Consider the following 26,277-nt stretch of genomic DNA (forward strand, 5'->3'; position numbering starts at 1 on the left):
AAGGTCACTGTGACCTCTTCTGTCTCATTCTCATGAACGTAATGTCTCAAGAACACCTTTAGGGAATTTCTTCAAGTTTTGCGTAAAAAATTACTTATCATTGAGGATGAACTGATTAGAATTTGGTGATCAAAGCTCAAGATCACTGACCTTTTGTCCATCTCGTTTTCATGAATGCAATATCTCAACAACACCTAGAGGGAATTTCCTCAAATTTGACACAAATGTCCTCTTGGACTCAAGAATGAACAGAATGACCTGACCTTGAGAACTTGGTTCTCAAAGGTCAAGGTTCCTGTGACCTCACAAAACACATTTTTGGCCATAACTCAAGAATTTATGCAGTTATTATGAAAGTATTTTATGTAATGTCTAATAGGATAAAATGATGAAGTGATGATGTTTTGTATCCAAAAGGTCGAAGGTCAGCTTTACTGTGACATCCTAATGTTCTGCAAAAACACTGTTCTGGCCATCATTCAGCATTATTACTCAGGAACATAAGGGGAGATATATGGCCAGATACTGAATTGGTGACACTGATCTTTGGTGCGCACTTAAAACTGTGTTAATTGTATAGATTTTCTGTGCTGCTGGAGGGGCGATGTGTGTAAGGCATCCATGTTTTCACAGACACTGATGTAAACTGTAAGTGCAACTTGGGTTTGCAGAGGAATATAACCACAGGGCAGTCATTCTAGCTAATCCACAGCGTTATTGAAAGAAAAAGGGTCCTTTGATGTATGACCTTTGCTGAAGTGTTTTATTCTCAGCAGTTTGAGTAAAAAATGAAGTTATATATTGAAGGAAGTGTTTCAAACCTCTTATTTAAATAAGCTTTTATTAAAGGATTAAACAAATGCACTAGTCCCTTTGCCATTTATAATGTGCACAATGAAAAACAGCTGAGATATCAGGATAATAATATAGAAATATAAGGGGAGGGGGGGCAGGAAATTCGACCTGTGGAGGTCAAAATGCAATCATTTTAACTTGTCAAACATAGCTTTTGAATATTTCTACACTGCTGCTAAAGGGCTAAACAAATCCTTTAACCTCTGCCTATTGGGATTTGAACATCTCCTATAGAAAAGATTGGTTGAAGGTGTGAGCTAAGATTATAAATGATGCATGATTGGCGCCTCCTGTCGATCATTACCAATAAAAACATCTCAATTTGGCACAGACGCAGCTTAACAAAGTGGTAATGAAAAGGAGAGGAGCCCGAGGAAAGGAAAGGCTCATGCTCTCCTTTTCAGATCCACCTACTGGTTGGTTTGCATGAGGTCATTTGTGGGTTTTTCTCAAATGGAAACCTAACATTAATTTAACATTAAAAACAGACCAAAGCCTTAAATTTCCAAATCCAGTAATTCGGTGTTCCCTCCAGGAACCTGATATTTTAATAAATCCGGGTAAATCATAGACTTATGAGGCTGTAAGAAATGTTACACAGACGCCCTAAATCACAGCAAACTTATAACTTCATATGGGAATGTTTTATAGGGCTGGTAATGCTGAATGGGGAGATTATCTTTTCAAAGGACCATTCAGTTAATTCTGGTATATTAACAGTGAGGATGGATGGATCTTGTCAGCACTGGACTCGTTATTAAAATAAGAGACGTAATTATCAATTTGGAGTTACAGCTCACGCACACATTATTTATTTCTTTATTTCATTGCAAGGGAACAGCCACTGTTTCTCGACGACTTGAATGAAAGAATAAGCTTCATTAAGGAGTTTCTGGATAATTAGGCTTTGTCTCGCGGCAATCGGGGTGAATAAAGATGAGCACCAATCCAAATTGTTGGTAACAGTCATTGCATCGGAATGGTAAAAGCACTACTTATTAGTGGGGAGGTAAAAGCCTCCACAGCACCGTATACACAGCCCTTCTGTCCGCCTGCCTGTATTTGGGAGAAGAGACCCGCCCACCTTAATAAAGACTGGACCTTCTCTCTTCCAATCCAGACAAAAGGAGAGGACGACAGATCTGCGGTGGCGCGCACTGAGCGGAGCATCCGAGCACCTTGGAGACGATTTGATCCGACGCGCAAGAACGCACACCGGCACAGCGACACACACGCCCTCCAGGTCCACCTGAAACCTCCAGGCCGGTTAATTGTCCAGTTATAGGGCCGAGAAAAGGGAGTCTGAGCCCCGATTCAATCGCAGCCAGAACACCGTGTTCCCATGATGTCATACCTGTGGATTCTGCTATTAGGAAGCCTGCTGGCTGCAAGCGCCACGGCAGAAGGTAATGATTTATTTTCCAATTAATTCAACCCAGACTTCAGCTGTATGGACGCACATGTTTTTGCTTGCACGCACACAACATCTATCTATCTATCTAAATATATATATATCCGTCTATTACATTTATATTTCTATCTATTAAATTTATATTTCTGTTGGTGTGTTGATCATCTTTATCTCACTGTCTCTTTCTCTTCTCATTCATATCCCTCTCTCACCTTTCTTTCTCCCCTTCGGCCTTTTCTCTCCTCTTCCTCTGCCAGTCTGCCTCATTACTCATCCATACGTGTCTGTGTCTGTGAGTGCAATTGCCAGTCTCCTCTGCCAGCCTGTCTGCATCCCTGTCGGCATGTCAATTCAATTCACCTTTCCCTGTAATCTGCTTGTTTTTATCTGCTCAGACTGAATAAATTGAAGCAGCTCTGCCCTCTTCCTCGGTACTGTGATTGTTCATGCCTCTGCCAACCCTAGACATTGTCAGTGAAATAGGTGTGTCATGTAATGTGGCCGTATCTTTTTGGACATTAGTTCAGGCCCACAGGGGTGTGGTGGGCCCATTGTCTTTATATAAGTATTTCCCTGCTTTTCTTCTCTTTTTCACCCCCTTTTCTCCCCCCTTTTATCCGTGTTCTTGATCCCTGACATTTTCTGAATCTCCTATCTTCTGTTTTCATCTCTATATCTTAATTTTTTGCTCCCTCCTTCATGCTTCGTCTTCAGCTGGCCCATGGGCCCCTGCCCTTCCCCGCGGCACATGCAATGATTTTAGATTGTTCAAACGAGCAATAAAACTCAGAGGGAGAGAAAGGAAGCATTGAGAAAACCAGACGCTGGAAAAGATGGAGGGAAAGTAGGGGAGATGTTGGACGATGATAAAAGAGAAATATTGCTGCCAATATAGAGGGGAAAACAAAGAGATAAACAAGGAGGGAAAGAGTGAGAGACTCAGTCAGAGCAACAGAGAGCGAGATCATCATTATGCAAACAAAATTTCAGTTGAACGTTGGTGCGTTTGGATGTGATCTGGGGGTAATCTCACTCTACCGGTTCACTTTTTATTGGCAGACAAACCACTAGAGAGGAACCACCCTTACACACACACATGCACACACACAAACACACACACATATCCACACACACATTCCCTTTCCCACACACACTTTTTCTCATATTGTTGAACTCTAACCTCACTGTAAACCCAACTGATGCTGGCGTAATGCGAAGCAGGATATCTCCATGGGTGTTTGCTTGCATGCAAGTGATTCACAGTTCTGCCAAAAAAGATGGGTCGTTGGGTCAGTTGCATGTGTGCACATCATGCACAGTGTGTGTAAGCTATAGAAGTTAAGGATAGGGAGTGTCTCCGTAACTAGATCCAGCTCCAGCTGTAGACAACACCTAACAACACAACTAGTTTCAGCGCTGTCTTCTTCCCCAGGGCCTTGAGCATCTGTGTGTGTGAGTGTGTGTGTGAGAAAGAGAGAGTGTGTGTGTGTGTGTGTGTGACTTTAATGTACAGAACATGTGGAAGTATAGCGGTACTTCATTAATCTGTGTCTGTGTGTGTATGAGTCAGCCATAGAGCATGTGCGTTTTAGAGGCAGATGAAAGCAAAGGAGCTGTGTGATGTGTGGCAGGTGTGTGTATTCAGTGTGTATGTGTAGACTTGTCTGTGTTTACACCTTCAACTACCAACACATAAATCACTCTTGGTGGATAAGTGAAAGACACACACACAGACAAACATGCACACACTCTCTCCCGCTCTACTCTCATGGGGGCAGTTTCAAGGTGTGCATGATTGGTGTAAACACAGCACTTTCTGTCCTACAAACAAACAATAGACCCATACTAGACAGAACAATGCTCTGTGGAGGTACTGTTGTATCACCTGACACACACGCACACAATTTCTGGTTTACTGTTTCGGGACAAGGTTTGGTTGTTGGTGTACGTACACGCAATATTACCCATTCAACCACACACAGGGGATCTCACACAATCTCACGACAGAAACCAAAAAAGTAAAAAAAAATGAAGTTTCAACTTCCTCTCCCTTTGGCATTGATAACAGACTCCAATATATGTAATGTGGAATGTACCATCTGTGTTACATAAGGCTTGGTATCAGTACTCAATAACTTTAAGGTATCGACCGAAATTACCCAGTACCAAGTAGTAACAAAACGTCAAACAGTACCTGCATTTGATTGTTTTTGCACCCAGAAAAAAATGGCTATTTGTGTGAGCATTCCTCGAATTAGTTCATTTAACCTGTTAATTGGCCAACTGCCACAACAGCCACAACCCAAATAGACTCTGGTGTGGTTAAGTCAAACATGTTTTAGTAATAGGATTTGGCAGTTCAGAGTGCTAAGATGCCATCAAAATGTTAAAAGTATGACACGCCTGTAGCGTCTGGTGGAATTTTATGCAAATGACAATTCAATGATTATAAAAGGATAAAGGAACTAAACTTATAAAAGGAAGTAGAAAAAAAAGGTATCAACTGGTATCAACTGACACTTTCACTTTAAAGGTACTGGTATTGGTGAAGGTATCGCAATATTTTTAACGATATCCTGCTGTAGTGTTACATAACAAGAAGTGCAGTGTTTTAGAGGAAGATCTACTTTGTTCTTTTGTGATTTCTGAAACAAAAGGTGAATGTGACGGAAATGAAAAAAATTTCAGTTCTTCATTATCAGGCTTGCCAGGAAGAGTTTTGAGGTGCCAATTTCATCACACACTGTTTTTCTTAAAACAGTGGCACCTGCATCAGGTATCATTGCAGCCCCAAAGCGTCCATGAAGTGTGGAAAGATGATATGAGTACCACTTTAAGTGCAGTCTTCACGGTGTATTGGCTGTCGTCACAGTAGCTCACCAACATGATGTTACTTGCTGAAAGTGCCCTCTGTTTTTACTATGTATGTGTATTTCCTTTCAATCACAATTGGTGTCACATTGCCCATGAACCCTGTTTTTGTTTACCTGTTGCCAGGGACAACTTTTGCAAAAGCTGATGCTATTAGTTGAGTATCCCGAGTGATCCCAAGAGAACACGGAAATGGACCATAATGTTAATTATGATGGTGACTCATTCTGTAAGCGGTATTTTCAGTGTTTCAGCAAAAAAGTCATTTTTTCAATCACAGAAAAACTTTTCCTGTTGAAGATTAAAACTACACTTTTTATGTCTGCAGTCATTCAGTAGTTGGGGAACATCATGCTTAGCTTCTAAAACTTTTAAATCTTGCCTTTTGTCGCACACATGTATCCTATTCCACTATGACGACATTTCCTGTTTATTTACCAGCTACTTTTTATTTCAAGTTACAATCCCCTGTGTGGTTTTTTCGCTCAGTAAGTCAAATTTTAGGCTTCAGAATTTGCTTGTCTTACTTAAATCCATTGTTTTCTGCCCACCCATACATCTATAGTAACTAGAATAGAAAAGTTCATATTTAAAGGAATAGTTTGCCACTTTTGGAAATATAATTATTTGCTTCTTGTCTAAGAGTTAGATAAGAGGGTCAATATAGCCTTACTCTGATGTTTTTATTGCATGAAGCTATCAGCAACCTGTAAACCTACCTTAGCACAGGGACTAAAAACAGGGAAACAGCGAGCCTGGCTCTGTCCAAAGGGAGCACATTCAACTACTAGCAACTCTGAAACTCACAAGTTTTATCTCATTTGTTAAATTCATACAAACAAAATGACAGTTTGTGGTTTTATAGAGATTTATGGGCTGTACTATTTTATTGTACCCGGAACTTCCTGTAACTAACTGTGATGACAAGCCTACAGGGAGTGAAGCTACCGTGCCTGGCCAGGAAATAGTCTGGCACATAACGCCTCAACATATAAAGTGGTGAGCTTTGGAGGTGGAGGGACTTGGATCTTGTTACCTTTGGAAAGCGCAATGCTAGCTGTTTCCCATTGTTTTCAGTCTTTATGCTAAGCTAAGCTAATCCATCATACATACTGATGTATTGTGCAGACATGACAGTGATGTAATTCCTCTTGCATGTTTGATTCTATGTTCAATGTGTTAAATGTTAATGTCTAATACCTGTTAAAGATAAAAACATATTTACACACAGTGGCTACTTTATTAGAAACACATGTACAATTTCATGCAGTCCAATACAACAGCTCAGCCAAAAATTCAATCTTTATTCAACTGTCAGAGAAGTATGCATTTAACTGTATGTTTGATATAGAATGTAAGGCAGAGTTGTACTGGATTGCATTAGTTTGTTCGATATAATAAAGTGTCTATGGAGTGTATTATCGCTTTATCAAGCCACTAGTTTTCTAAAAGAACACAGTGTAACTGTCAGTATGATGTTTTCCCACACGTGGAGCCTGGTTTAACTTAAGAGTATATCTCTGGGGACCTTTTTGCTGTTTAACACTGCAGATACTGTACGGTCTCATACAATAGCGTGCAGCCATGTCAGAGAAACGCAGATGACTCATCAGCCTCAAGGGAACGCAGTGGCAGAGAAACAAAGGGAGTTAAGAGTTTGGGAGAGAGGAAAGGGGGAGACAGTGTTAAAGACAAAAAGAAAATAAAGGAAGGAGGGAGCAACGTTTGGACGTGCAACAATTTGTTTAACTGCTGCACTAACACAAAACAGGACACAGCTTACCCAAAGTGTGAGAGTGAAGTGAACTTGCATTTATGTGTGTGTGAACATGTGGTTGTTTGTATGTTTGGACTGAAAGGGGGTGGAGAAGGTGTTTTTACGAGTGTAAATGCACGCACGTGGGTGTGCACGTGTGTGTTTTGGCGGTGGGGGGGGGGTGTGGGGTGTGTATGGGAGTGTTTGTAGCGGAAGTAGTTAGAAGAGGAAGTGGCAAACTGATAGATGGGAACAGAATGTTCTGTGGAGTGGCAAGAGAGAGAGAGTTTGTATGGGGTCTCTTTCTTTTCACACACATACACACACATTACATGTTACATGAGAGCCACATACCTAACACACGTGCATGTACAGTGGGCATAATGCCATGGACATACAATGTGGCCACTCACATTTACTGTCAGTAAAATCAAAAATACACGTGAACAGAACCAAGATCTGACAATTAACATTAAAATGTCAGCAGAAAGTTAGCGTGCACTGTTTGTTGGTTTGTCTTTTTTTTTGTTTGTTTGTTTTTTTACATTATATCATCAGCCTTTTTCACCGGTATCACACATTCACCAGTATCTAATCTTAGTTCAACAAGTTGAACGTCATGCCACAGTGCATCATTGATAAAGAACGTGATTTCCACAGAAATGAATTCAGATAGTGAATCAGGAAAAAAACATACCAAACTTCACACGCACACAAACGCAGTCCTGTTTATGAGGAATCAGAGTGCCGTTTGATTCTTAATAAACCGCCAAAGTCGCTGATTATTGTTTATCTTGGATGTGAAGCTTGTACAGCAACATTCATTGAAGAGAAACTGGGATTGAGAGAAACAAAGAGTGTTTGTTTTTATTACTGTCACTAACCTTCCATCTGTGCATGTGTCTCACTCATGTTTCTACCCGTGTAGCGTGTGTTTAGCCAGGCTTGTGTGCGCTTTTATATATGTCTGTGTGGACATGTGTTTGTGTGTGTGAAAGAGAGCATGGGTGTTACCGGCAGTGCGAGCCTTGAGAGAATTTACGGTGTGATGGAAATACTTCAGATGTGTTCATGCCGCTCTCCCTTTAGGCTTCAATGACTCTGATACCATCTCACTTGGCTAACACAGTGATCCTTTATTGGAAACTTACTTGGCAGTGAGCAACTGCTAAAAAAGATTAGATTATTTTCTGGCAACATGATAAAGGAGAGTATTAAGATAATGAGAAAATCCGGATGACTCTTATTACTTTATGATTTGTCTTCATTTTTCAATCTTACTTTTTCTAGTGTTTTGGTACCTGTCCTGCTTTCCTGTACATTTCTGTTATCCATTCTCAATAGTTTTACCACCAGGAAGCACAGCATAGTTTGGACAATAATTTCTAGACTGTTCTATCTCTTATTTAATGGTTGGTGCTTGTATTTTGAAAAAGGTACTGTCTCAACGAACCAGCATCAGGGCGCTGCTGAAATCAGCAGAGTGAAGAATGCTCAAGTCAGAGTGCTCTTTTGCTGTTTCAGCTTCTCACATGCAACAGGGGAATCTCACAGCACTGGCTCAAACACACACAAACACCATGCTCTGCTCACACACAGAATGACAAAGACATGCGCTTTGTATTTTCTCATTAGTACCAAGTTGCAATGCCAGCGCTGAGGTCGAGCATTCATATGATGTTGAGGCAGGTGAGATGTGATCGATGTGTCTGTCATCCAGTTGTGGCTGGAGCGTTCACATCATGGACCAATCAGACCAGGGTGTGGCTCTGTGTGTGTGTGTGTGTGTGTGTGTGTGTGTGTGTGTGAGAGAGAGTGAGAGAGAGAGAGAGAGAAAGTCGGTGGTGATAGTCATGTTAGAGAATGTGTTGCAACATCTTAACGACCGTTCAGACAGATGATTTGAATGGTTTTAAATGATAACAGATGGATTGAAGCTTGCAGTTTTTAATTACCAATGGTTACACTAATCACTACCAGTCTTATGTTCAATCCTGTCTATTTTAGATTCGACTTTTTATATTTCTGTGTATTTGTTTGTGAACTCTAGAGTGCCCAACGTGTTGGTCAATACAGTCAATTTTAGAGAAGTTGTGTTGTCAAGTTGCCAACCTTCAAAGGTAGAAGAAACTCCCTTTGAGACCGAGTTTGGGTTGCCATGTCTGCCTCCTTTCTTCTTTTACAAAAGGAAAAGTCAGTTGTGTGATGTTTATTGAAGCACCAGGGTGTCAGGACAGCCCTTTGTGTTTTTCGTTCCCATCTTTTTGAAACTTAAATGCCCAAGTACACTGGATGTGTGCTCTTTTTTCATTATTCTTTTACTTTCTTTCTTCACAAATGTCTGTATAGATGATGTAACTCCGAAAGTGGAGGCAGAAGGTGCTGGGGCCCCGACCCCTGTAGCAGATGCAGCTCCAGATGACAAGAATGAGCCCACCGCTGACGAAGAAACTGACCATAAGCCTGAGGTGAGGAAGAAAAGTATTTTTGTTTGTTGTCAGTCAGTGTTTTATCTCAATAGAGATTTCGTGGTGAGTCACAAATCTCAGCACAGCTACTTTTGGTCCATCATGGATCATGGATGTACTGACCATAGACTATAGACCACATCTCCACATACCCCCACTATCCAAAAGCCAAAATATCCCACCCATGGCTGCTGCCATCTTGGACTGGTGAAATCATTTGGAGCCAGAGTCTGTGCAGTAGTGATCTCAGTGGTGGTGGATTCACCGCCCATATCCCTGTCTGACCAATCCTGAGCAGCACCATTTATCGTAAGCACACCAATTGGCACATACAGATGTCAATCAGGATGTCAAACTCCCTTCATATAGCATTAAATAACCAAATAAAACCAAATTTATAAGAAAAACAAACACTTGAATATACATCACGGTGATAAGAATTACAAAGCATGACAGAAACCATCTTTGAGAAATTATTATTTAACATGTGCTTAAAGTTTTTAGTTTGGCCCATGTCCTACCCACTAACATTGAGAGGGCAGGGTTTATAATCTGAAGGCATCACATATGGAGCCAGCCACCCAGGAGCAACTGAGATGTTTTGGCTTCACTTTCGGGGATCTGTCATGTCGTCCATCTTTATATAGGTCTGACTAATGTGTAAAAAAACCAAATAAATAAAAAAGTAAAGGTGGATTTTTAAAAGGTTATTTTTTAGAGTTTGGGTTACTGTGACATTGCAAATGTTCTTGTCTTAATACTCAGTCTCTTTGCTTACATTGTCTGGAGCAAAACTCAAAGGATTGAGCCCTCTAAAAACAGCATTGCTGGCACAATAAAAACACATATATTAAACCTGGTAACTACCAGAGCTTCTGTCCAGCTCTGAAGCTGAATTATTCTCTGTTTCTGGGTGACAGTCTATGCATCCTACATCTGTATTTAAGCTCACTGAGGTCTGGAGAAACTCTAGTTCTAAATCCTCAGGCAGATATTTGATAAGCTAAGACGTATCAAATGACTGAAAAACGCGTTATGTTAGATCTTGGTCGGGTATTCAGCAGAAAGTTCTATGCAGCATACTTTTATTACCTTGAAATGTAATGGTGCCTTTGTGTCTCTGTGCTTCTCAGACCGACTTCTTTATGCTGTATTTCAGCAGAGCATCAGTTTGCAAATCAGTTGTGCTTAGATGGTTAACCACAAAAAAAAATACACTGAAATGATCTTAAAACCTGCAATCACCTTAGGGCAATACTATAAATGTTTAGAAATTCATTATGAGAACATCATTTAAAAGATGTGTATCTTGTGCTGAATACAGGAACAACCAACAGCGGCAAGTGAGCCTGAGCCTGCTGCTGAGGATAAAGCTGAAGAATCAGCCACTCCACACGCAGCAGAACCAACAAGTCCTGCACATGAAGACGCAAAACCGGATGAGGATGCAAAACCAGACGAGGACGCAAAACCAGCGACTCCTGCACAGGAGGATGTACAAGCAACAACTCCTGCAAACACGGACGCAGACCCTGCAGCTCCTGCTGATGAAGATGCAGAACCAGTTGCTACTGTTGAAGCAGATACAGTAGAGGAAGCAGCTGCAGCAACACCAGGTGATTAACAGTTGTTCAAATATGCACACAGAAAATTAAACACAGTGAATGTGAAATAAACCATTTTTGTGCTTATTTCAAATGATTATTCTGACACAAGTACAACACTATACATTTCCTCACTGTCTCATATTTTACACTAATCCTACACAGGCAAGAAGGTGAGCCTCGCTTCCAAAATGATTTTTCACATACCGCCTCTCTTCTTCAAATTTAGCACAAATGTCCACTTGGACTCAAGTATGAGCTGATAAGATTTTGATGGTAATAGGTCAAAAGTCAAGGTCACCGTGACCTGTTCTGTCTCATTCTTGTGAAGATGATATCTCAAGAACACCTTGAGTAAATTTCTTCAAATTTGGCACACATGTCCACTTTGAGTAATGGATGAACTGATTAGAATTTGGAGGTCAAATGTCAAGTTCACTGTGACCTTGCATCCATCTCATTCTCATGAACGAAATATCCCAAGAAGGCCTTGAGGGAATTTCCTCAGATTTGGCACGAACATCCGCTTGTACCGAAGAATGAACTGATAGGAATTTGGTGGTCAAAGGTCACTTTGACCTCACGAAACATCTTTTTGGCAGTAACTCAAGAATTCATACACTCAGTCTGAAAGAATTTCATGCTGTCTAATAGGATAAAATGATCAAGTGATGATATCATATATCCAAAAGGTCAAAGGTTAACTGTACTGTGGCATCATAATGTTCTGCAATAACACTTTACCTGCCATTACTAAACTATGCTCAGTTATACTTTAAAGATGTGAGGCCTCATACAAAACACAAACAATGCCTTGCATTGGTTCATTAAAACCCCTTTTTCCAAGTGGTGCCTAGTCATTCCACTTACATTTTCAGTGTGCTAAGGTGTGTAGCAACACACTTTTTCATCCTGTCTGCTTTTGCTTGTAACATACATTAAACAGTGTGGTAAGACAGCCCATGCTATAGAAATTTTCGTCGTCGATCTCATACGTGAACCTCCCATCCGTTTCACTGTCTTGTCCAGAGCCTGCAGCTGATACAGAGGCTCAGGATCCAAAGGCTGAGGAACCAACAGCTGATGGAGAAGAGAAAGCTACCTCAAGCAGCGGTGCAACACCTGCAAACGAGGAGGTCAGTAGCACCAGTTAGAAAGTCTTATTCAAACATACACCACCATCAAACAAACTGGCATGTCCCTCTTATACATAACTGCTGATGTGCTGTGCATGATAAAGACATTATTCGGGAGCTGATATGCTATGAGCGGAGTTAATGTGTCCTTTCTACAAGCTTATATGCTCTATAATGCATTTTTATTAGAGTGGAGCTGAGGCAACACCAGCAGCAGATCCAGCTGTACCACATGATGAGGACAAACCAACTGAGCCAGCTGCAAAACCAACAGAACAACCTGCTAACGTAGATCAAGAGCTCATTGTCCCAGGTAAGAATACGGATGTTGTGGTGCACATTGTGCTCATTCTTGTATGGAAAAGAAGGCAAAAAACATCCTGTTGCCACTGGTATCCTGTAATAAATCCCATGGTTGTTTCCGTGTTTTTTTGTAATTCCGATGAGCGCCCTGAGACAGTGGGCAAAAATTTAGGAGTTGCTTCATGCTAATGCTTTTTGGACAAAGTCTGTAATGTTAAAAGTACACCAGTATATCGATGAGCTGTAGAGAAGGCCGAACACATGTGTACTGTAGCTGAGCCCCCCTCTTTAAGATGTGTGCTCTTTACCCGGGCGAAACCACACAAACTTGTCTGTAAAATGTCACGTTCTGCACCTTTGTTCTGGTGCATTCTTTCTAATTAACTTGTCACATTTAGTGATGGTAGCAACAGACTTTTTGAGTCATGAGAAGTCACCTTTATTTAAAGTGTGTGATTCCTTATTATATATAAATGCAGTGTTAGGTAGACAAATTAAATTAACACAATCACATATCCCTCCTTTGTAAACACTTTTGAAAAAGCTGTGATAACTACAGGGGGCTCATGTGATTTATTTATGTGTACACAGATAAAGTTAATGGTTATATGAGCAACTAAAATGTGAAAACACAAATTCAATTTGAGATGACAAACAACCATCTCTGCTTTTGTCATTTTAAAGAGTATCAAAGTAAGAGATTAGTGTTTCCAAGATGTACAGCTTTTGACAATGGTGTCACTTTTATTTTTGTCTGGATAATACATGTGTTTATCAAACCATGAATCTCTTCTTTGTCTTTGCCAGCTGTGAAAAAAGACCAACATGCAGGTAAAAGGATTTCTTGTTTTCCATTTCATTTGTCTCTCCTCTCTCATTTGAACAATTTCCAAAGCCACATTATGTAAACCTCAACCTCTCTGGAGCCAAGTCTCACAGCTAAACAAATCACTAAGGCACACTGCAAATAATTGCTCATGAGTATGACTCAGAAGCCCTTTTCTTTGCACAAGAGCACATCAGGACAGCATAATTAAAACCAGTTTATTTCTACAGTGACAAAAAATCCAGATAGAAGCTGACCTGTTTAAGTGACGCTTGGGACACATGGAAATGTTGAAATCCCACAAAGCAGTATTACATGACATTGCTCTGAGTGGGAAATAGCTTGCAAATCACTGAACGGTATTTGTGTGTGCGTTTGAAGCTCCACTCTGTGTGGATTGTGTTTGAACTGAATATTTCTCATGTGTATTTCCCTCAAACTCTGAACCTACTATGATACGTCAAAACATATTAGATCTCCACCATGTCGCCATTTGACCGCAGGAATACCCATGAAATTATGGCTGTTATGATAATTTTGTGTCATCAGTCATTTAAAATAATGCCCTGCTTTCATGAGATATCATGTATCATTTTGCTGCAACTCCCCTTTGTCAGAACATATTAATGAAAAACAGATGTGCTTTTGCCAAAAAGTACAAATCACTTAGGAAGGTTATGAGGTGGGATTTTGGCCCACACAGTTTCACCTCCCTAAATTAGGGTGTTATAGTTTGAGTGAGAAAACCTCAAAGTGTCACCCTCCATTATTTAACTTTGCCTATTATGATAATTTCTTTTCCATTCTCTCTCTGCTCATTTCGGCATTTCCTGTCCCAAGTGTTGTTTGTCCTTGCCTGCGTTATAGAGTCCTCCTTTCCGTCACTCAAGGATAGTAATTTTATGTTTAGACTGGTCATTAGCTGCTCTCATGCTAACAACTAAGGACGGGGTGTGTCGTTGAGGAAATTGTTGCTATGGAAGGTTTCTTCCATGTGATAACTGGCAGGGGAATATTCTCGCAAGGTGGTGACGAGTGGAAAAAAGTTGAGAAATGGACAGGAGGATAAGGAAAGGAGAGGAGAGAAAGGAGAACAGGGACAGGGGAAAGTGGCAAGGTGTAGAAACAAAAGGAAAGAGATAAAGGGAAAGAGAAGCGAGGAGAAAGTGGTAAGGTTAATGAAAAGGTGGAGGAGTATGAAATAAGAAAGGAGGCCCAGCAGATAGCGGGAGAATGAGAGTATCGGAGTAAAACTTGTACTTAACAGTCATATGTGCTTTACAATGTTAGCACGGCTCTTACTCAATATGATTTAATGTCAGGAATTTGTGTAGGTGAAAGAATAGGTCACAGGACAATTATGCCCCTGAGGTTTTATCTAAAATAATTCAGCGATCCTAACTCGCCCTGCCCTGCATTTTGTACACTGAGTCACACATGTTGTTGTATAAGTCGCTTGGGTTTTTCCCTCAATGAGTATAGAGTCGGGGTAAGTTATTGTTCCTGATAGATAATATCCTTTAATCTAAGTCAACAACAAGATCGCTGTCACACCCTTGGAGCAGGTAGTGTTTCATAGTTCTTATCGAGGACACCTCTGCAGGGCATGCACTATAGGGACCACGAGGGACTGACGTGGGGCGTGCTTCATTTTCATTAAATAATTCATCATGCTACGGTGTCGTACAGTGTTTAAGAGATGACATGTTTCTGGTGAACATCTGGATGATATCCGTCTTGGGCGGGACGGTGAAAAGTGAATTTCCCTACAGGAACTGACATTGCTTTTCTATCACCAATGATATCTCATTATTTTTGTCTAATGTAGAGTTCGACTTGGCAGATGCTCTGGGAGGAGTGGATGAGAAAAAACAACCCATTTCTGAACCTGATGGTTAGTAACTACTTATAACAATTATTGTTGATATTATCATTAAAACCAATCACCAATTAATATGCAAGAATGCACACAAAAGCCTTTTGGTGCACAGTCAGCAATACAAAGAGGGACTATGTTCAGCTGTGGTGGAGTTTCACTGTCGTTTCTTGTTATCTCTCTCATGAATGCCTTTTTTATCACTCCACATGCAGTTTGAAGCTATGTAGAACACTGACATTAACCCTGCAGTAACTTGATGTCTGTGGGATCAGCTGCAGCTCCTCTCTAGGGAATAACATGGAGGGTTAAATACATTGTGCTTGTTGGCCTAAACTTCCTGTTTACAAACACATGTAAACAAGGAGTGGATGGGACATATGATAATGTATGTAATTTCTTTGTAAATGCTGAAATTAGTGACTGTGTAAGTATGTTAATTACAACAACAGGATTTGGTTGGGCCAGTCATCGCTGTTTGGAGAGATTTAAATGAACAGTTCATCCCAAAGGGAAAAATACACATTTTACCTGAAGTACTATTTATCAGTCTAGATTATTTTGGTGTGAGTGGCCAAGATATTGGCCGTAGAGATGTCTACCTTCACTTGAATATAATGGGACTAGATGGCACTTGGCTTGTGGTGCTCAAAGTGCCAAAAAATACACTCACTCAACTCAATACTCAGCAGCAATGTCTCTTCCCAGAAAACATGACTTGGTTACAACACGCAACATGTAACTCACACCAAAACAATCTAGATTGATAAACAGCACGACAGGTAAGAGAAAAAAACAACTTTCCAAAAACTGTCCCCAAGAAGATGCACTTCGTTGTAAAAGCAAATAAGCTTATTAAACCCAAAGATATTTGTGCATTGAGCTGAAATAATCTCTCCATTCAGCATTTTCCTACTTTTTCATTACCATCTCTGTTGTTAATGACATGAAGTCTTATTACATTACTGTAACGCTACCTTATGACCAATAACATCACAAAAGTCAAGACAGAGCCACATAAACTGTGCTTTTAGACGTTCTTCTCATAGATCTACATTCTGCAAAAATGTTGTCCCAATTTCATGAGCTTTGTTCTCATGACAAGATATCGAAATGACTCGTTTTACCTCCTAGGTTGAGAAAGTTAAATCACTGCGCAGCCACAGAGCAATTTGACAGCAACTTTTTAACGCTGATTTCCACCCTTTATTCCCCATCTGAAATCTGATTCATCTAGGTCGGCCTAATCATTATAATCTAGTGAATAGAGCTCTCCTTTGGTGCTCTGTTATTAGCGGCTTTATCAAGTTGAAGCAGGTAGAGGGCAGCCATGATGTCACAGGCATATACAGACAGGCAGCACAGAAGGAGATAACAGGGTTGTTTTGCATATGGAACGAATCGAAGATCAGAGAGAAACAGAGGGTGTGTGTCTCCGTCAGATATTTTATCTCTTTGATAATATAACGGCAGCTCTGTGAGTGTACAGAAGGGACGTTTTATGCAGAGTTGTGGTGTGTGTGTGTGTGTGTGTGTGTGTGTGTGTGTGTGTGTGTGTCTGTCTGTCTGTCTGTCTGTCTGTCTGTCTGTCTGCGTGTGAGTGTTTTTCAGACCGGTTAGAACAGAAACTCTAGACCTCATAATGCCTCCGAGGTGTAAACTACCAGAAAGAGAACAATCTTGCCCCTCCCTTCTTCTTCTTCTCTGCCATCTGTGCTTTACATGCATCATTAACACATTTAGACTTGAAATGATAATGCCTTCTCTCTCCTTTAATCACCTGTCTCTCTTTCTTTCTCTCTTTAGCACATGTTGCTGGCGCCAAAGGAGATGGTAAGGCTTTTTTGTGTTCATGGTAAAAAAATACATGACAACGCCATCTTTAGTCCAAATTGCACAAATCCAAACCCGATACTTTCGTAGCTGCAGCAGCACTAGCAGAGCTCGCAACTACATCTGGAAACTGGTGAAACACACACACAGGATATTGCTGGCATGCCTATGACAATACAAACAGGATACAAGACTCAGCAGAAAATGCCTCTCCCCTATTGTTATAGTTCAAACAATGTTTGAAGCTGGTCATCTGTGAGAATATTTTATCTTGAATTCCCAAGTGTAGTCACGCTACATGCGTTGGAAGTGCTACTTCTGAAGTAACTTCACTTCCTCCTTCTCAAACCAATTCAGAAAGAATGACAGGTGCATGTTTGTGCCTGTTTAAATAAACCTTCCCGCGTGTTACATAAACTCCCATATTGTTAAACCAGTTTGTAAATGGTCCTGTTTCATGTTGCTAACTGTATTTGTGTTCTCTCTTCTAAGCTGCAGACACACTTGAACCCAAAGGTGAGTTATCCTTCTGTTTTGAACACATTAACCCACCCACCCATGCAGTGCCCCAAACATACCTGCAACATAAGCATTCCCCTATTGTCTTGTGTCATGCAAAAAGCCTTGAGGAGGTGTACTGTTGCTGCAGCTGCTGCATGACATTTTCCTTTTTTTTCTTGAACTTTCCTTTGAACATCAGTTACTATCTTTGTATATACAATGAAAGACAAGTCCGGGCAAAGAAAGCTAATGGGTTGCTGATTGCTTCAACTGCCAGAATTTAACCAAATGACTGAAATGTTCACAGGTCACAGGTGCTGAAATGTGTGATGGCTATTGTATTAAAACTTAAAACTGTCTCCTATTGAAAGGCTATTAGGGTAAAGATATATGAAAAAATCAGTTTTATGATAGTCAGAACAACTTTTTCCTATTTTAATTGTTATTGCTACATCTCATTGAAAGTACAGTTTACCCCAAATCAAAAATACATGTTTTTACTCTTACTTGTAGTGCTATTCATCTATCTAGATTATTTTGGCGTGAGTTGCCGAGTGTTGTAGATATCAGCCGTTAAGATGTCTGCCTTCTCTTGAATACAGTGGAACTCAACTCAACAGCAACATCTCTTACCACAAATCATGATCATATTAGGATAATACACACACCTTGCTGTGAGCAGTTTTATGTAGGAAATTTATCTGTCTACTGAACTACACCCCCTAACCATATCACCGCACAGAATCCACTGCTAGCTCACCTAGTACTGTCCTCAGCCGAGGAGGATGCTATTAATACTGTGATGAGCATGAGCCTCTCATCCATGATGTGGCCTTCTGCACAGTGATATGGTTGGCAGATGTCGTTCTATAGAAAGTAAATAGTTCCTACATGAAACTGCTCACAACAAGGTCTCTGGATTATCTTGAGTAACCAGGTCATGATTTCTGGAAAGAGACTTTGCTGTTGAGTTTTTCAAATGTAATTTTTTTGGCTCCACAAGCCATCTGCCATCAAGCTCCATTGTATTTCCATTAGACTGATAAACAGCACTACAGGTGAGAGGAAAAACATATATTTTTGATTTGGGGATGAACTCTCCTTTTCAGTATTAAAAGTCATCGATGAGTTTGTCTAGTTCATCACATCGTAAAGTGACTTTCATGGAAAACTCCTGTAGTTTTCCTTTTGACCTCTGACCTTAGTCTTTACAGTGTATGATGGGGGTTGTGGCTGCTGACTACTTACGGTTCCCATATGCTTATGTTTCCATAGTTTATTTCAGTATGAGTATGTTCACGCAGCCTTTTCGTACCAGGCAAACTGGTGTGTCCATATTAACTTTGCATTTGTGCACATGCATGTTCATACATGTCCTTGTCTACCCACCTTTACTTCCTCCAAGTGACTCACTGCCTCCTCCCGTTTTATTGCACTTTATATCACTGAGTCATTCCCCCTTCTTTTAAAATTAATTTTGAGTCACGCAAGTTCTCTGACTCACGCCACTCACATGTTCCCACCGTTTAAATTTGTTTATCATTGGATCTACTGTACTCTTTCATTCTTTCTTTTGTACTTAAGATGATGACTCACCCATCACACCCCAACCTCCTTCCCCCCTTCATCTCCCCCTCTATCGCCAATACAGTATACCCTGCCATTATTATTTTGTGATGACTGAAACCACTGCAGGATCAATATAGAGCTAGTTTTTAGGAGGCATTAAGTGAGGAAAAACAACAATAAAGGGCAATTTTACAGTTTACAATTCATTCTGTTCAATTTTTAAAAAAAAATATATTGTTCGTCAAAAATTGCAGGCTTATTATAATCATTGTCCATAAACTTTACTTTTGTCTACCTCATATATATTAAATTCAGAAGGCTCTACAGCATAATATTATAGCCTTAATTTGTTTAATTAAAATGCATGCAGGGCTTCTACATATAGTTGTGTGCTTTAACTAGAATATATCAATTAAAAATCCATGGCCATCGTGGCATTGTAGGTTTTATGTTTGTATTTTTTGCTTACCTTGAACAGACTCTGAGAGGTATTTGTTGTTTGCAATGACACAGCATGAAAACTATTCAGATGGGTGTTGTCATAGTAACAGGGTTACAGGTGGAGACAGATTTATGCTTACAATGTGAATGCTTTCAGGAGTCTAAATTGGTGGGTAGGCAAGTGAAATGGGATCAGAAAATGATGCTGCATCTCTCATGCAAACACACGCGTTATGTCATGTCATTGAGCCTCGCTGCTGAATTACCATTCATTATTTAAGCTGCAAAGTGGCACCCAGTGTCGACACTGAACATTACAAGCTCTCTAAGTTGGTGTAACAATTGCAAATACTCAGCACAGTGCAGTTAAATTTGTGTCATATAGTAAACTAAAAGAGTTCAAATGGAGTTTTTAGAATGATACTGACTATGTTGACTATGCATTTACAGCTCTGGAAATGGGGTCAGTGATCTTATTTTTTGTTTGTTTGTTTGTTTCCTACAGAGGGCAGCTCCAGCTCCATAGCAGGCATCCTGTGTGCAGTGGCCGTGGCTGTAGTGGGAGCTATTGTTGGATACTTCACCTATAAGAAGAGGAAACTGTGTTTCGGAAATAGACAGGGTAATTGTCTTCCTGACTTATTAAAGGTTCCGTGTGTAGGATTTAATGGCATCCAGCGGTGAGGTTGCAAGTTACAAACCTTTGAATCTTTTCTGGTAGGCCAGGCATCTATGAGAATTACATTGGCTGTGCGAAAACACAAATGGCTTTACATAGATCCAGTGTTTGGTTTGTCCATTCTGGGTTTCTGTAGAACTGACATGGTGGACTCTGTGAAAAAGGATCTGCCTTGTATATAGATAGAAACGGCTGATTCTAAGGTAACGATGACACAAATATTCTTAGTGTGGGGTGATTATTAAATAATACACAATCATGAATACTATATTCCATTTTTGCCAATGTATATTACCCTAAATCCTACACACTGGACCTTTAAGTAACTGAAAAACAATAACAAAATAACCAGTGTACACAAGGTTTGATATTTTCACAATTACAGCAGTTATACAAGACATTTTTTAGACCTGAGTTTCATTAATGATGACCTATAAGCCATGATGTTATTCTTTTGCCATTTGGTGCAGGTGAGAACTGCATATGGCTGACTTGAACCGTAGCAGGACATCAGCCTTTAGATGGGTGGAGTGTGTGTGTGACTTTTGGTTTGAATATCACGAGTTCTGGAGGTCAGCAGTCTTTCTTTGAGACATAGCAGACTCAGCTTTATCCCGGAGAGAGTGTTGTCAATGACAGACAACTCACACACATCCTGCATACCAATACTACCAATTCAGCAAAGTTTTAATTTACAGTCAACAGGAGCAACAGGCCATTCAGCTTAAGTGATGTAGGGCAAAAGTCAGATTCAGAATAAGGATTATACAGTGGCGATTAATAGCTGGTATTTATCAAGTGTTGTAAATTTGAATTAAAAAAATCACTTTTATATATAGTTAGTATTAATGAATATGAATGATTTTCCTGCAGCGCTGGAGAGAAAGCATTGTAAATGGCATTGTAATCAGCAGGTACAACGCCAGAGCTGCTCCACTGACAAGGAATGCTTGGCTGCACAAAAATGAGTAGTTTTGAGCTTTAACACCGGAAGAAATGAAAGTAATTTTCACGGTGGCGATAATAAGCAATTAGAGCTGAAAAATATTAACATCCTCAGAAACCCTCCCCCCTTCCTCATGGATGCTTTCAGTGTCACACTTAATTTATGGTCACTTAACTAAATGCCTGTGAAATCCAAACTGACATGTGACTTGTTTTTTTCTCCCCACATTTTTGCATCTATCTGCCTTCATCAATCTCTGTGATTAGAAGCGGATCCAGAAGCGGCACGCAAAGCTGATGCAGCAGAGGCTCAGTCAGATCCCCAGGGTATGACACACATACACACACACACACACACACACAGGAACACACATTATGAAGAAGACTCAAACACATAGATCAAACACATAGTAGTATTCTGAAATGTTCTGTCCTTTTTTCCTGATTTTTACAGTCCTTAGCAACCTGCTCAACTCCTCCTAGACCAGCAATGATTACATGACTGCCTGAACCAACTACCGGCAAGCAAAGTGGCAATCTCACTGTTAGGCTCAGTCTTCTGTAGAGCTAAATTACTGTGAGGCCCAGAGTAGGGCTGTGTGTGTTTCTGTCTGTTTGACTGCGTGAATCTGTGCGTGTGTTGGTCTGTGCGTGTGAGTGTGCATATGTGTGTTCACTTCTGTGTGTGTGTGTGTGTGTGTGTGTGTGTGTGTGTGTGTGTGTGTGTTTGTGCGTATGCATATATGTGGGGAGTAGATACATGTGAACCTTAGGGGTTTTAGGGATTTATTCAAATGATTGGACAAACTTTCTACTTTAAACCATTTTTTAAAAAAGAGATAAAATCTCAAATTAACCATGAAATGGCTAAATTATCGAACAACATTTTTTAAAATTTTTATTTGTATGGCTACTATCCAGTTCTAGTAATTCAGTGTGAATATAAAGCAGTGACAGTTATTGATGTTGTAGATGTTGAACTTTGTACTGAATTCTTAAAAGTGGAATTTGTTGTCATTGTTTGAGCCACCCATATGAATTAATAACCCACTGGAAACAGTCACTTAAGTACAACATTTGTTTTGAAATTATCTACAGTACTAATGCAGGATAGATGGATAACAGGAGGCTTCAATAACTACCACTGTATTTCCTGGATTCTGGCAAGGAAACATAGGATGGGATTATAATCCTAGGATTCTGGGGATGCTGTTACATGGTCCAATGTGTGTTCAGGGGCCACTGATGTCACTGTATGTGTGTTTGTGTGTGTGTTTGTCTTATTTTGGTTGGTGAAGGGGCTTTAGTTTTAGTAAATCCTGTTGGGTGACTACCACTTTCCCTCAGTCAGTTCAGTGAAAGAATGACATTTGCAATTAAATGCTAAGAAATCCAAATGAAACAAACTCACTTAGTTAATCGCAAATTGATTAATAAAGGGATAGTTAAGAATTTTTTGAAGTGGGGTTATATGGGGTACTTATCCACAGTCAGCAGATGTCAGTCTGCATTTTCTCAGTTTGGAGAAGCAGGTTTTAGTCTGACACAGAGGCTAAGCAATGCACTGCTGTGGAGGGGTCAGCAACAAAACATTTCTCAGCCACACAAATACATCCTACCCCAATACATTGATATCACTTAAGGTGTATGCTATATTGAGAGTTTTTTTGACCGCTTTATCTTTCTGTCAAACAGCTCATTTCGATTGGGAAGCTGTTTAAAGCTTCAGTTCCCCATCTTTGTTCTCGTGAAAGCCACCAGACTCCATTGAGAGAAGCAGTGATTTGACCTTGCTGACCACAGGAGCTGCTGGTCTACTGCTGCTTCAATCAGTTAGGTAGTTTGAGTTATTGCGTGACCTTTGTGAATCTGAACTTACCCTTTTGAACACCAGTCACACAATAACACAAACTACCTAACTGATCGAGGCAGTCGTAGACCAGCAGCTCCTGTGTTCAGCAGCGTTAAATCACTGTTTTTCTCAACGGAGTCTGGCTTTGAAGCAGCTTCATTTTTCCAGTTAGAAATCACTGTGTGATGTTAAGGTTAAACAGTGAAAATATTCTAAGTTTAACATACACTTAAACTATACTGATTTTTTTAGGTGGCTATAATGCATTTTGTCGCTCATCCTTCTACAACAGTAGACAGCTTAGTGTCCGTGCTGGACTCCTGCCTGCTTCTCCAAACTGAAGCATGCTGACTGACATCTGCTGTCTGTAATATACTGTCTGTGGATAAGTACATCATGCAACCCCAGCCCAAAATCTGAACTTTCCCTTTAAGCTATTCAAAACTTTTGAATAGGTCTATATATATTTTGAAATTTACTGAGGTGAGTTAAAGTGAAGTGCAGTCATACCCTGTTACTGTCAGTGGACGAATGTTCACTTGACATAGACAAATCAAAAGAAGTCATGTAGTAATGTATTAGACATTGTTCTGATGTAGTATGTGTCAATATAGTTGTGATGCAGTAATTTCTCCTCTATAGTGCCTTTCACTGATACAGCCTGGCTTGACCAATCTACAGACACACAGGGAAGAGAGTTGGGACAACAACAATGAAAATGGGAAAAAGAGTTGTTGAATGTATCAAAAAATAGTAGACAATTGAGGAATGTATGATCCTACTTCGTTCATAATCATATTGGTGGTTGAAAAGTCTCATTTTGACCTCCTTGTGTATGTGAAACTCTTACATTATTATTGCAGCGGCCATATGTCTGTTCACAGTGGGCTTCTGCTGATTTATTTCCTGTACTTTTTTTTAAACCAACACTGCATTTCAGGGGGATATGTCTCTTCATTGTGTGTCTCTTCATTTGAGCGAGCCAGATGCTGTCACAGTGTTTTTGTATCATTCATAATTTCCACACCATTCACCTGTGATTTTTATATGAATTTTACTTTTAGCGGTGGTGCCTCAGAGCTGACACAGATTGTCTTTAGTCGACTAGTTTGCTGTGGTATTTTGTGTATTGTGAAATGCCTCAGATGCAGCGCTACTGCATTTAAAATAAAAATCAAAAAGCCCTTTTTTTTTTTTTTTTTTTTTGCAGCTGTAGCACAAAAATTATTACCCTCTGAATGTCTTTTTGTTGCCTTGCAGATTTGTACTTGCTCTGCTCCCTTTAAACTTTGAAATAGGGTTATAGAGGTTGCATAGTGCTGCAGTTCATGTAAAGTGTGTTACTTGTAAAGCACCATATAGCTGCAATACAGGACAGAGACTGTTGCTAACAGCCTAGCCTCAAGATGAGAAATATTAATAGTCTGTGATGTCACATATCGATTAATCCTACTGTGTAAAACTGTGGGCTGGACGCCGGGTCAAAGCTCGGTTTGAAATGCCTTCTTATCCTGTAATCTGTGATAGACTGAGTTTCTCTAGACACATTTGGACCGAGCGGATGTCTGAAATCTCTTATTGCATCTGCTACAATGGCACAGAGTGATAATGCACAAAATAACAGCTAAATAACAGTACAAGCTTTCAGATTTAGCCACTGATGCCTTTAAAAAAACATCCTTTCAATGCAGTACTCGCCCCCTTTGTGCACTCCAAAAAGTGCAAGAGGAATTAACAAAAGCACCCTGCTGTCCTGCAGTGCACATTCAGAAACCTCACTGGGACTGATTTAATGTAAAGGAGGCCGAAACAACAATAAATCCCTAAAATGGCACAAGGAATGCTTGCGTTTTGAGCATTATGGCCCACTCTACATTTAGTCCCAAGCAGTCACATTCCTTGTAAACACAAAGTATTGGAGCATAGCATCCAAACCAGAATGTAAAACCAAGGAAGTTGTAGACTCACAGGGTCCTGAAGTGCACTTCCCAGAAAATGCTAAGGTATCAATCGTGGCGCTGACCAGTCCTGCCTTAATCCTGCCCTCTTGAATACAAAGATCAAATGTCATCATCAGAAAGCAAACGGTGAAACAAGCAGAGATGTTTTGCAGGTGATTTTAATAACACAATCTCTATGGGAGAAGCACTTTCCTATCCTGTATACATCTTGATCCATAACACATATTTAGACAATTCATCGGTTTGTTTTTTTTAAAAAAAAAAAATTAGACCAGTGACTCTTTTTATTTAAATATGCTGTGTTTTTATTTTGTGTAGGAACTGTCCTCTTCAGTTTTTTGTCATCTGGCACTTGTGTTGTTCTTCTGGAATTGTGTAAATAATGTTTGAGGAGTCAATTAAACAGTTTTCGTGGGAGCTGGTGTTTTATTTCCCTGCCTTGTCTGGTCTGTCTGTGTGTGTGTGTGTGTGTGTGTGTGTGTGTGTGTGAGAGAGAGAGAGAGAGAGAGAGAGAGAGAGAGAAAAACAGTAAGGTCTTTATAGTTTAATCAACTGACTGAAAAACACCTTTATGTAACAGCTGTACAGCTGCATCTCTTTCTCTCTCTCTCTCTCATTGATCGTCTGTGACTTTCATAAGTGCCTGTGAGCTGTTTGAAAGTCAAGAAAGCTCAGCGAGAACAAGAACACAAACGGGCATCACAAGCCATGACCTGAAATGCTTGATATGTCAGGTATTTTTAGTACGTAACTCATATACAGTTACGAGCCTGGAAACTGATTTATGGTGACAGGTCTATAAAGATACAAACCTGAGGCTCTCACAGGTAAAATGTGGGAACCTGCGTCACTTATTCTTTCCAAAGACATGCACACACATAATTCCTGTACATGTTCGTATCAATTTCATACCCACCAGCCATTAAACTCACACCAAGCGCACACCACCTAATTAAACCAACCATCAGGAGCAACTATGATGACTTGATACGGACTCGGTTATGGAGTGGATTTGATTTCAAGTTACTCACACTAAATTATCTATCATGGTTGAAGCAATTAAACTTGACTGTCTTAGTGTCTGTGACGTTAACACGCTCATAAAAACAGCAGGGTTCAAAGATGCATTCAGGTCATTTACTAAAGTAAAAGTACTTGTATGATTCCAGATTCAAATGATTGATTTACAGTAATAAGACATCAGAAGTTTTTGTTGTTGATGGGCCAAGAGGCATCTATGTCAACCCACTTACTCCTGCACTGTAAGGTTGTTGAAACCACTGCTCCCTGACCAGAGGATCAGGGAGCATCGGGGTCACATGATAGATCTGAAGAGTCATAAGATGGAAAAAGGCAAGAAAGAAGAAGACATTTGATTTAGTTTTTGTGG

General features: G+C 40.1%; 1 protein-coding gene across 1 annotated transcript; it reads left to right on the top strand.

Moving 5' to 3' along the window:
- Positions 1-1,875: 1,875 nt before the first annotated feature.
- Positions 1,876-25,304, top strand: LOC121948788 (uncharacterized). Its single transcript, XM_042494254.2, has 12 exons — positions 1,876-2,261; positions 9,243-9,361; positions 10,686-10,977; positions 11,995-12,101; positions 12,291-12,414; positions 13,212-13,235; positions 15,059-15,124; positions 16,913-16,939; positions 17,432-17,455; positions 19,956-20,072; positions 21,342-21,401; positions 21,529-25,304. The coding sequence occupies exons 1-12, from the start codon at positions 2,198-2,200 to the stop codon at positions 21,555-21,557; spliced, it is 1,053 nt and encodes a 350-aa protein (XP_042350188.2). The 5' UTR covers positions 1,876-2,197; the 3' UTR covers positions 21,558-25,304.
- Positions 25,305-26,277: the final 973 nt, after the last annotated feature.

This window comes from Plectropomus leopardus, chromosome 10, assembly GCF_026936395.1.
Source record: "Plectropomus leopardus strain MGB_pleo_1.0 chromosome 10, ASM2693639v1, whole genome shotgun sequence".
Lineage (NCBI taxonomy): Eukaryota > Metazoa > Chordata > Actinopteri > Perciformes > Serranidae > Plectropomus > Plectropomus leopardus.

Coding starts and splice junctions, on each gene's coding strand:
- LOC121948788 (XM_042494254.2), top strand. CDS start 2,198: ATGATGTCATACCTGTGGATTCTGCTATTAGGAAGCCTGCTGGCTGCA. Junction 16,940..17,431: donor TGCTGGCGCCAAAGGAGATG/GTAAGGCTTTTT, acceptor CTCTCTTCTAAG/CTGCAGACACACTTGAACCC. Junction 20,073..21,341: donor GTGTTTCGGAAATAGACAGG/GTAATTGTCTTC, acceptor CTCTGTGATTAG/AAGCGGATCCAGAAGCGGCA.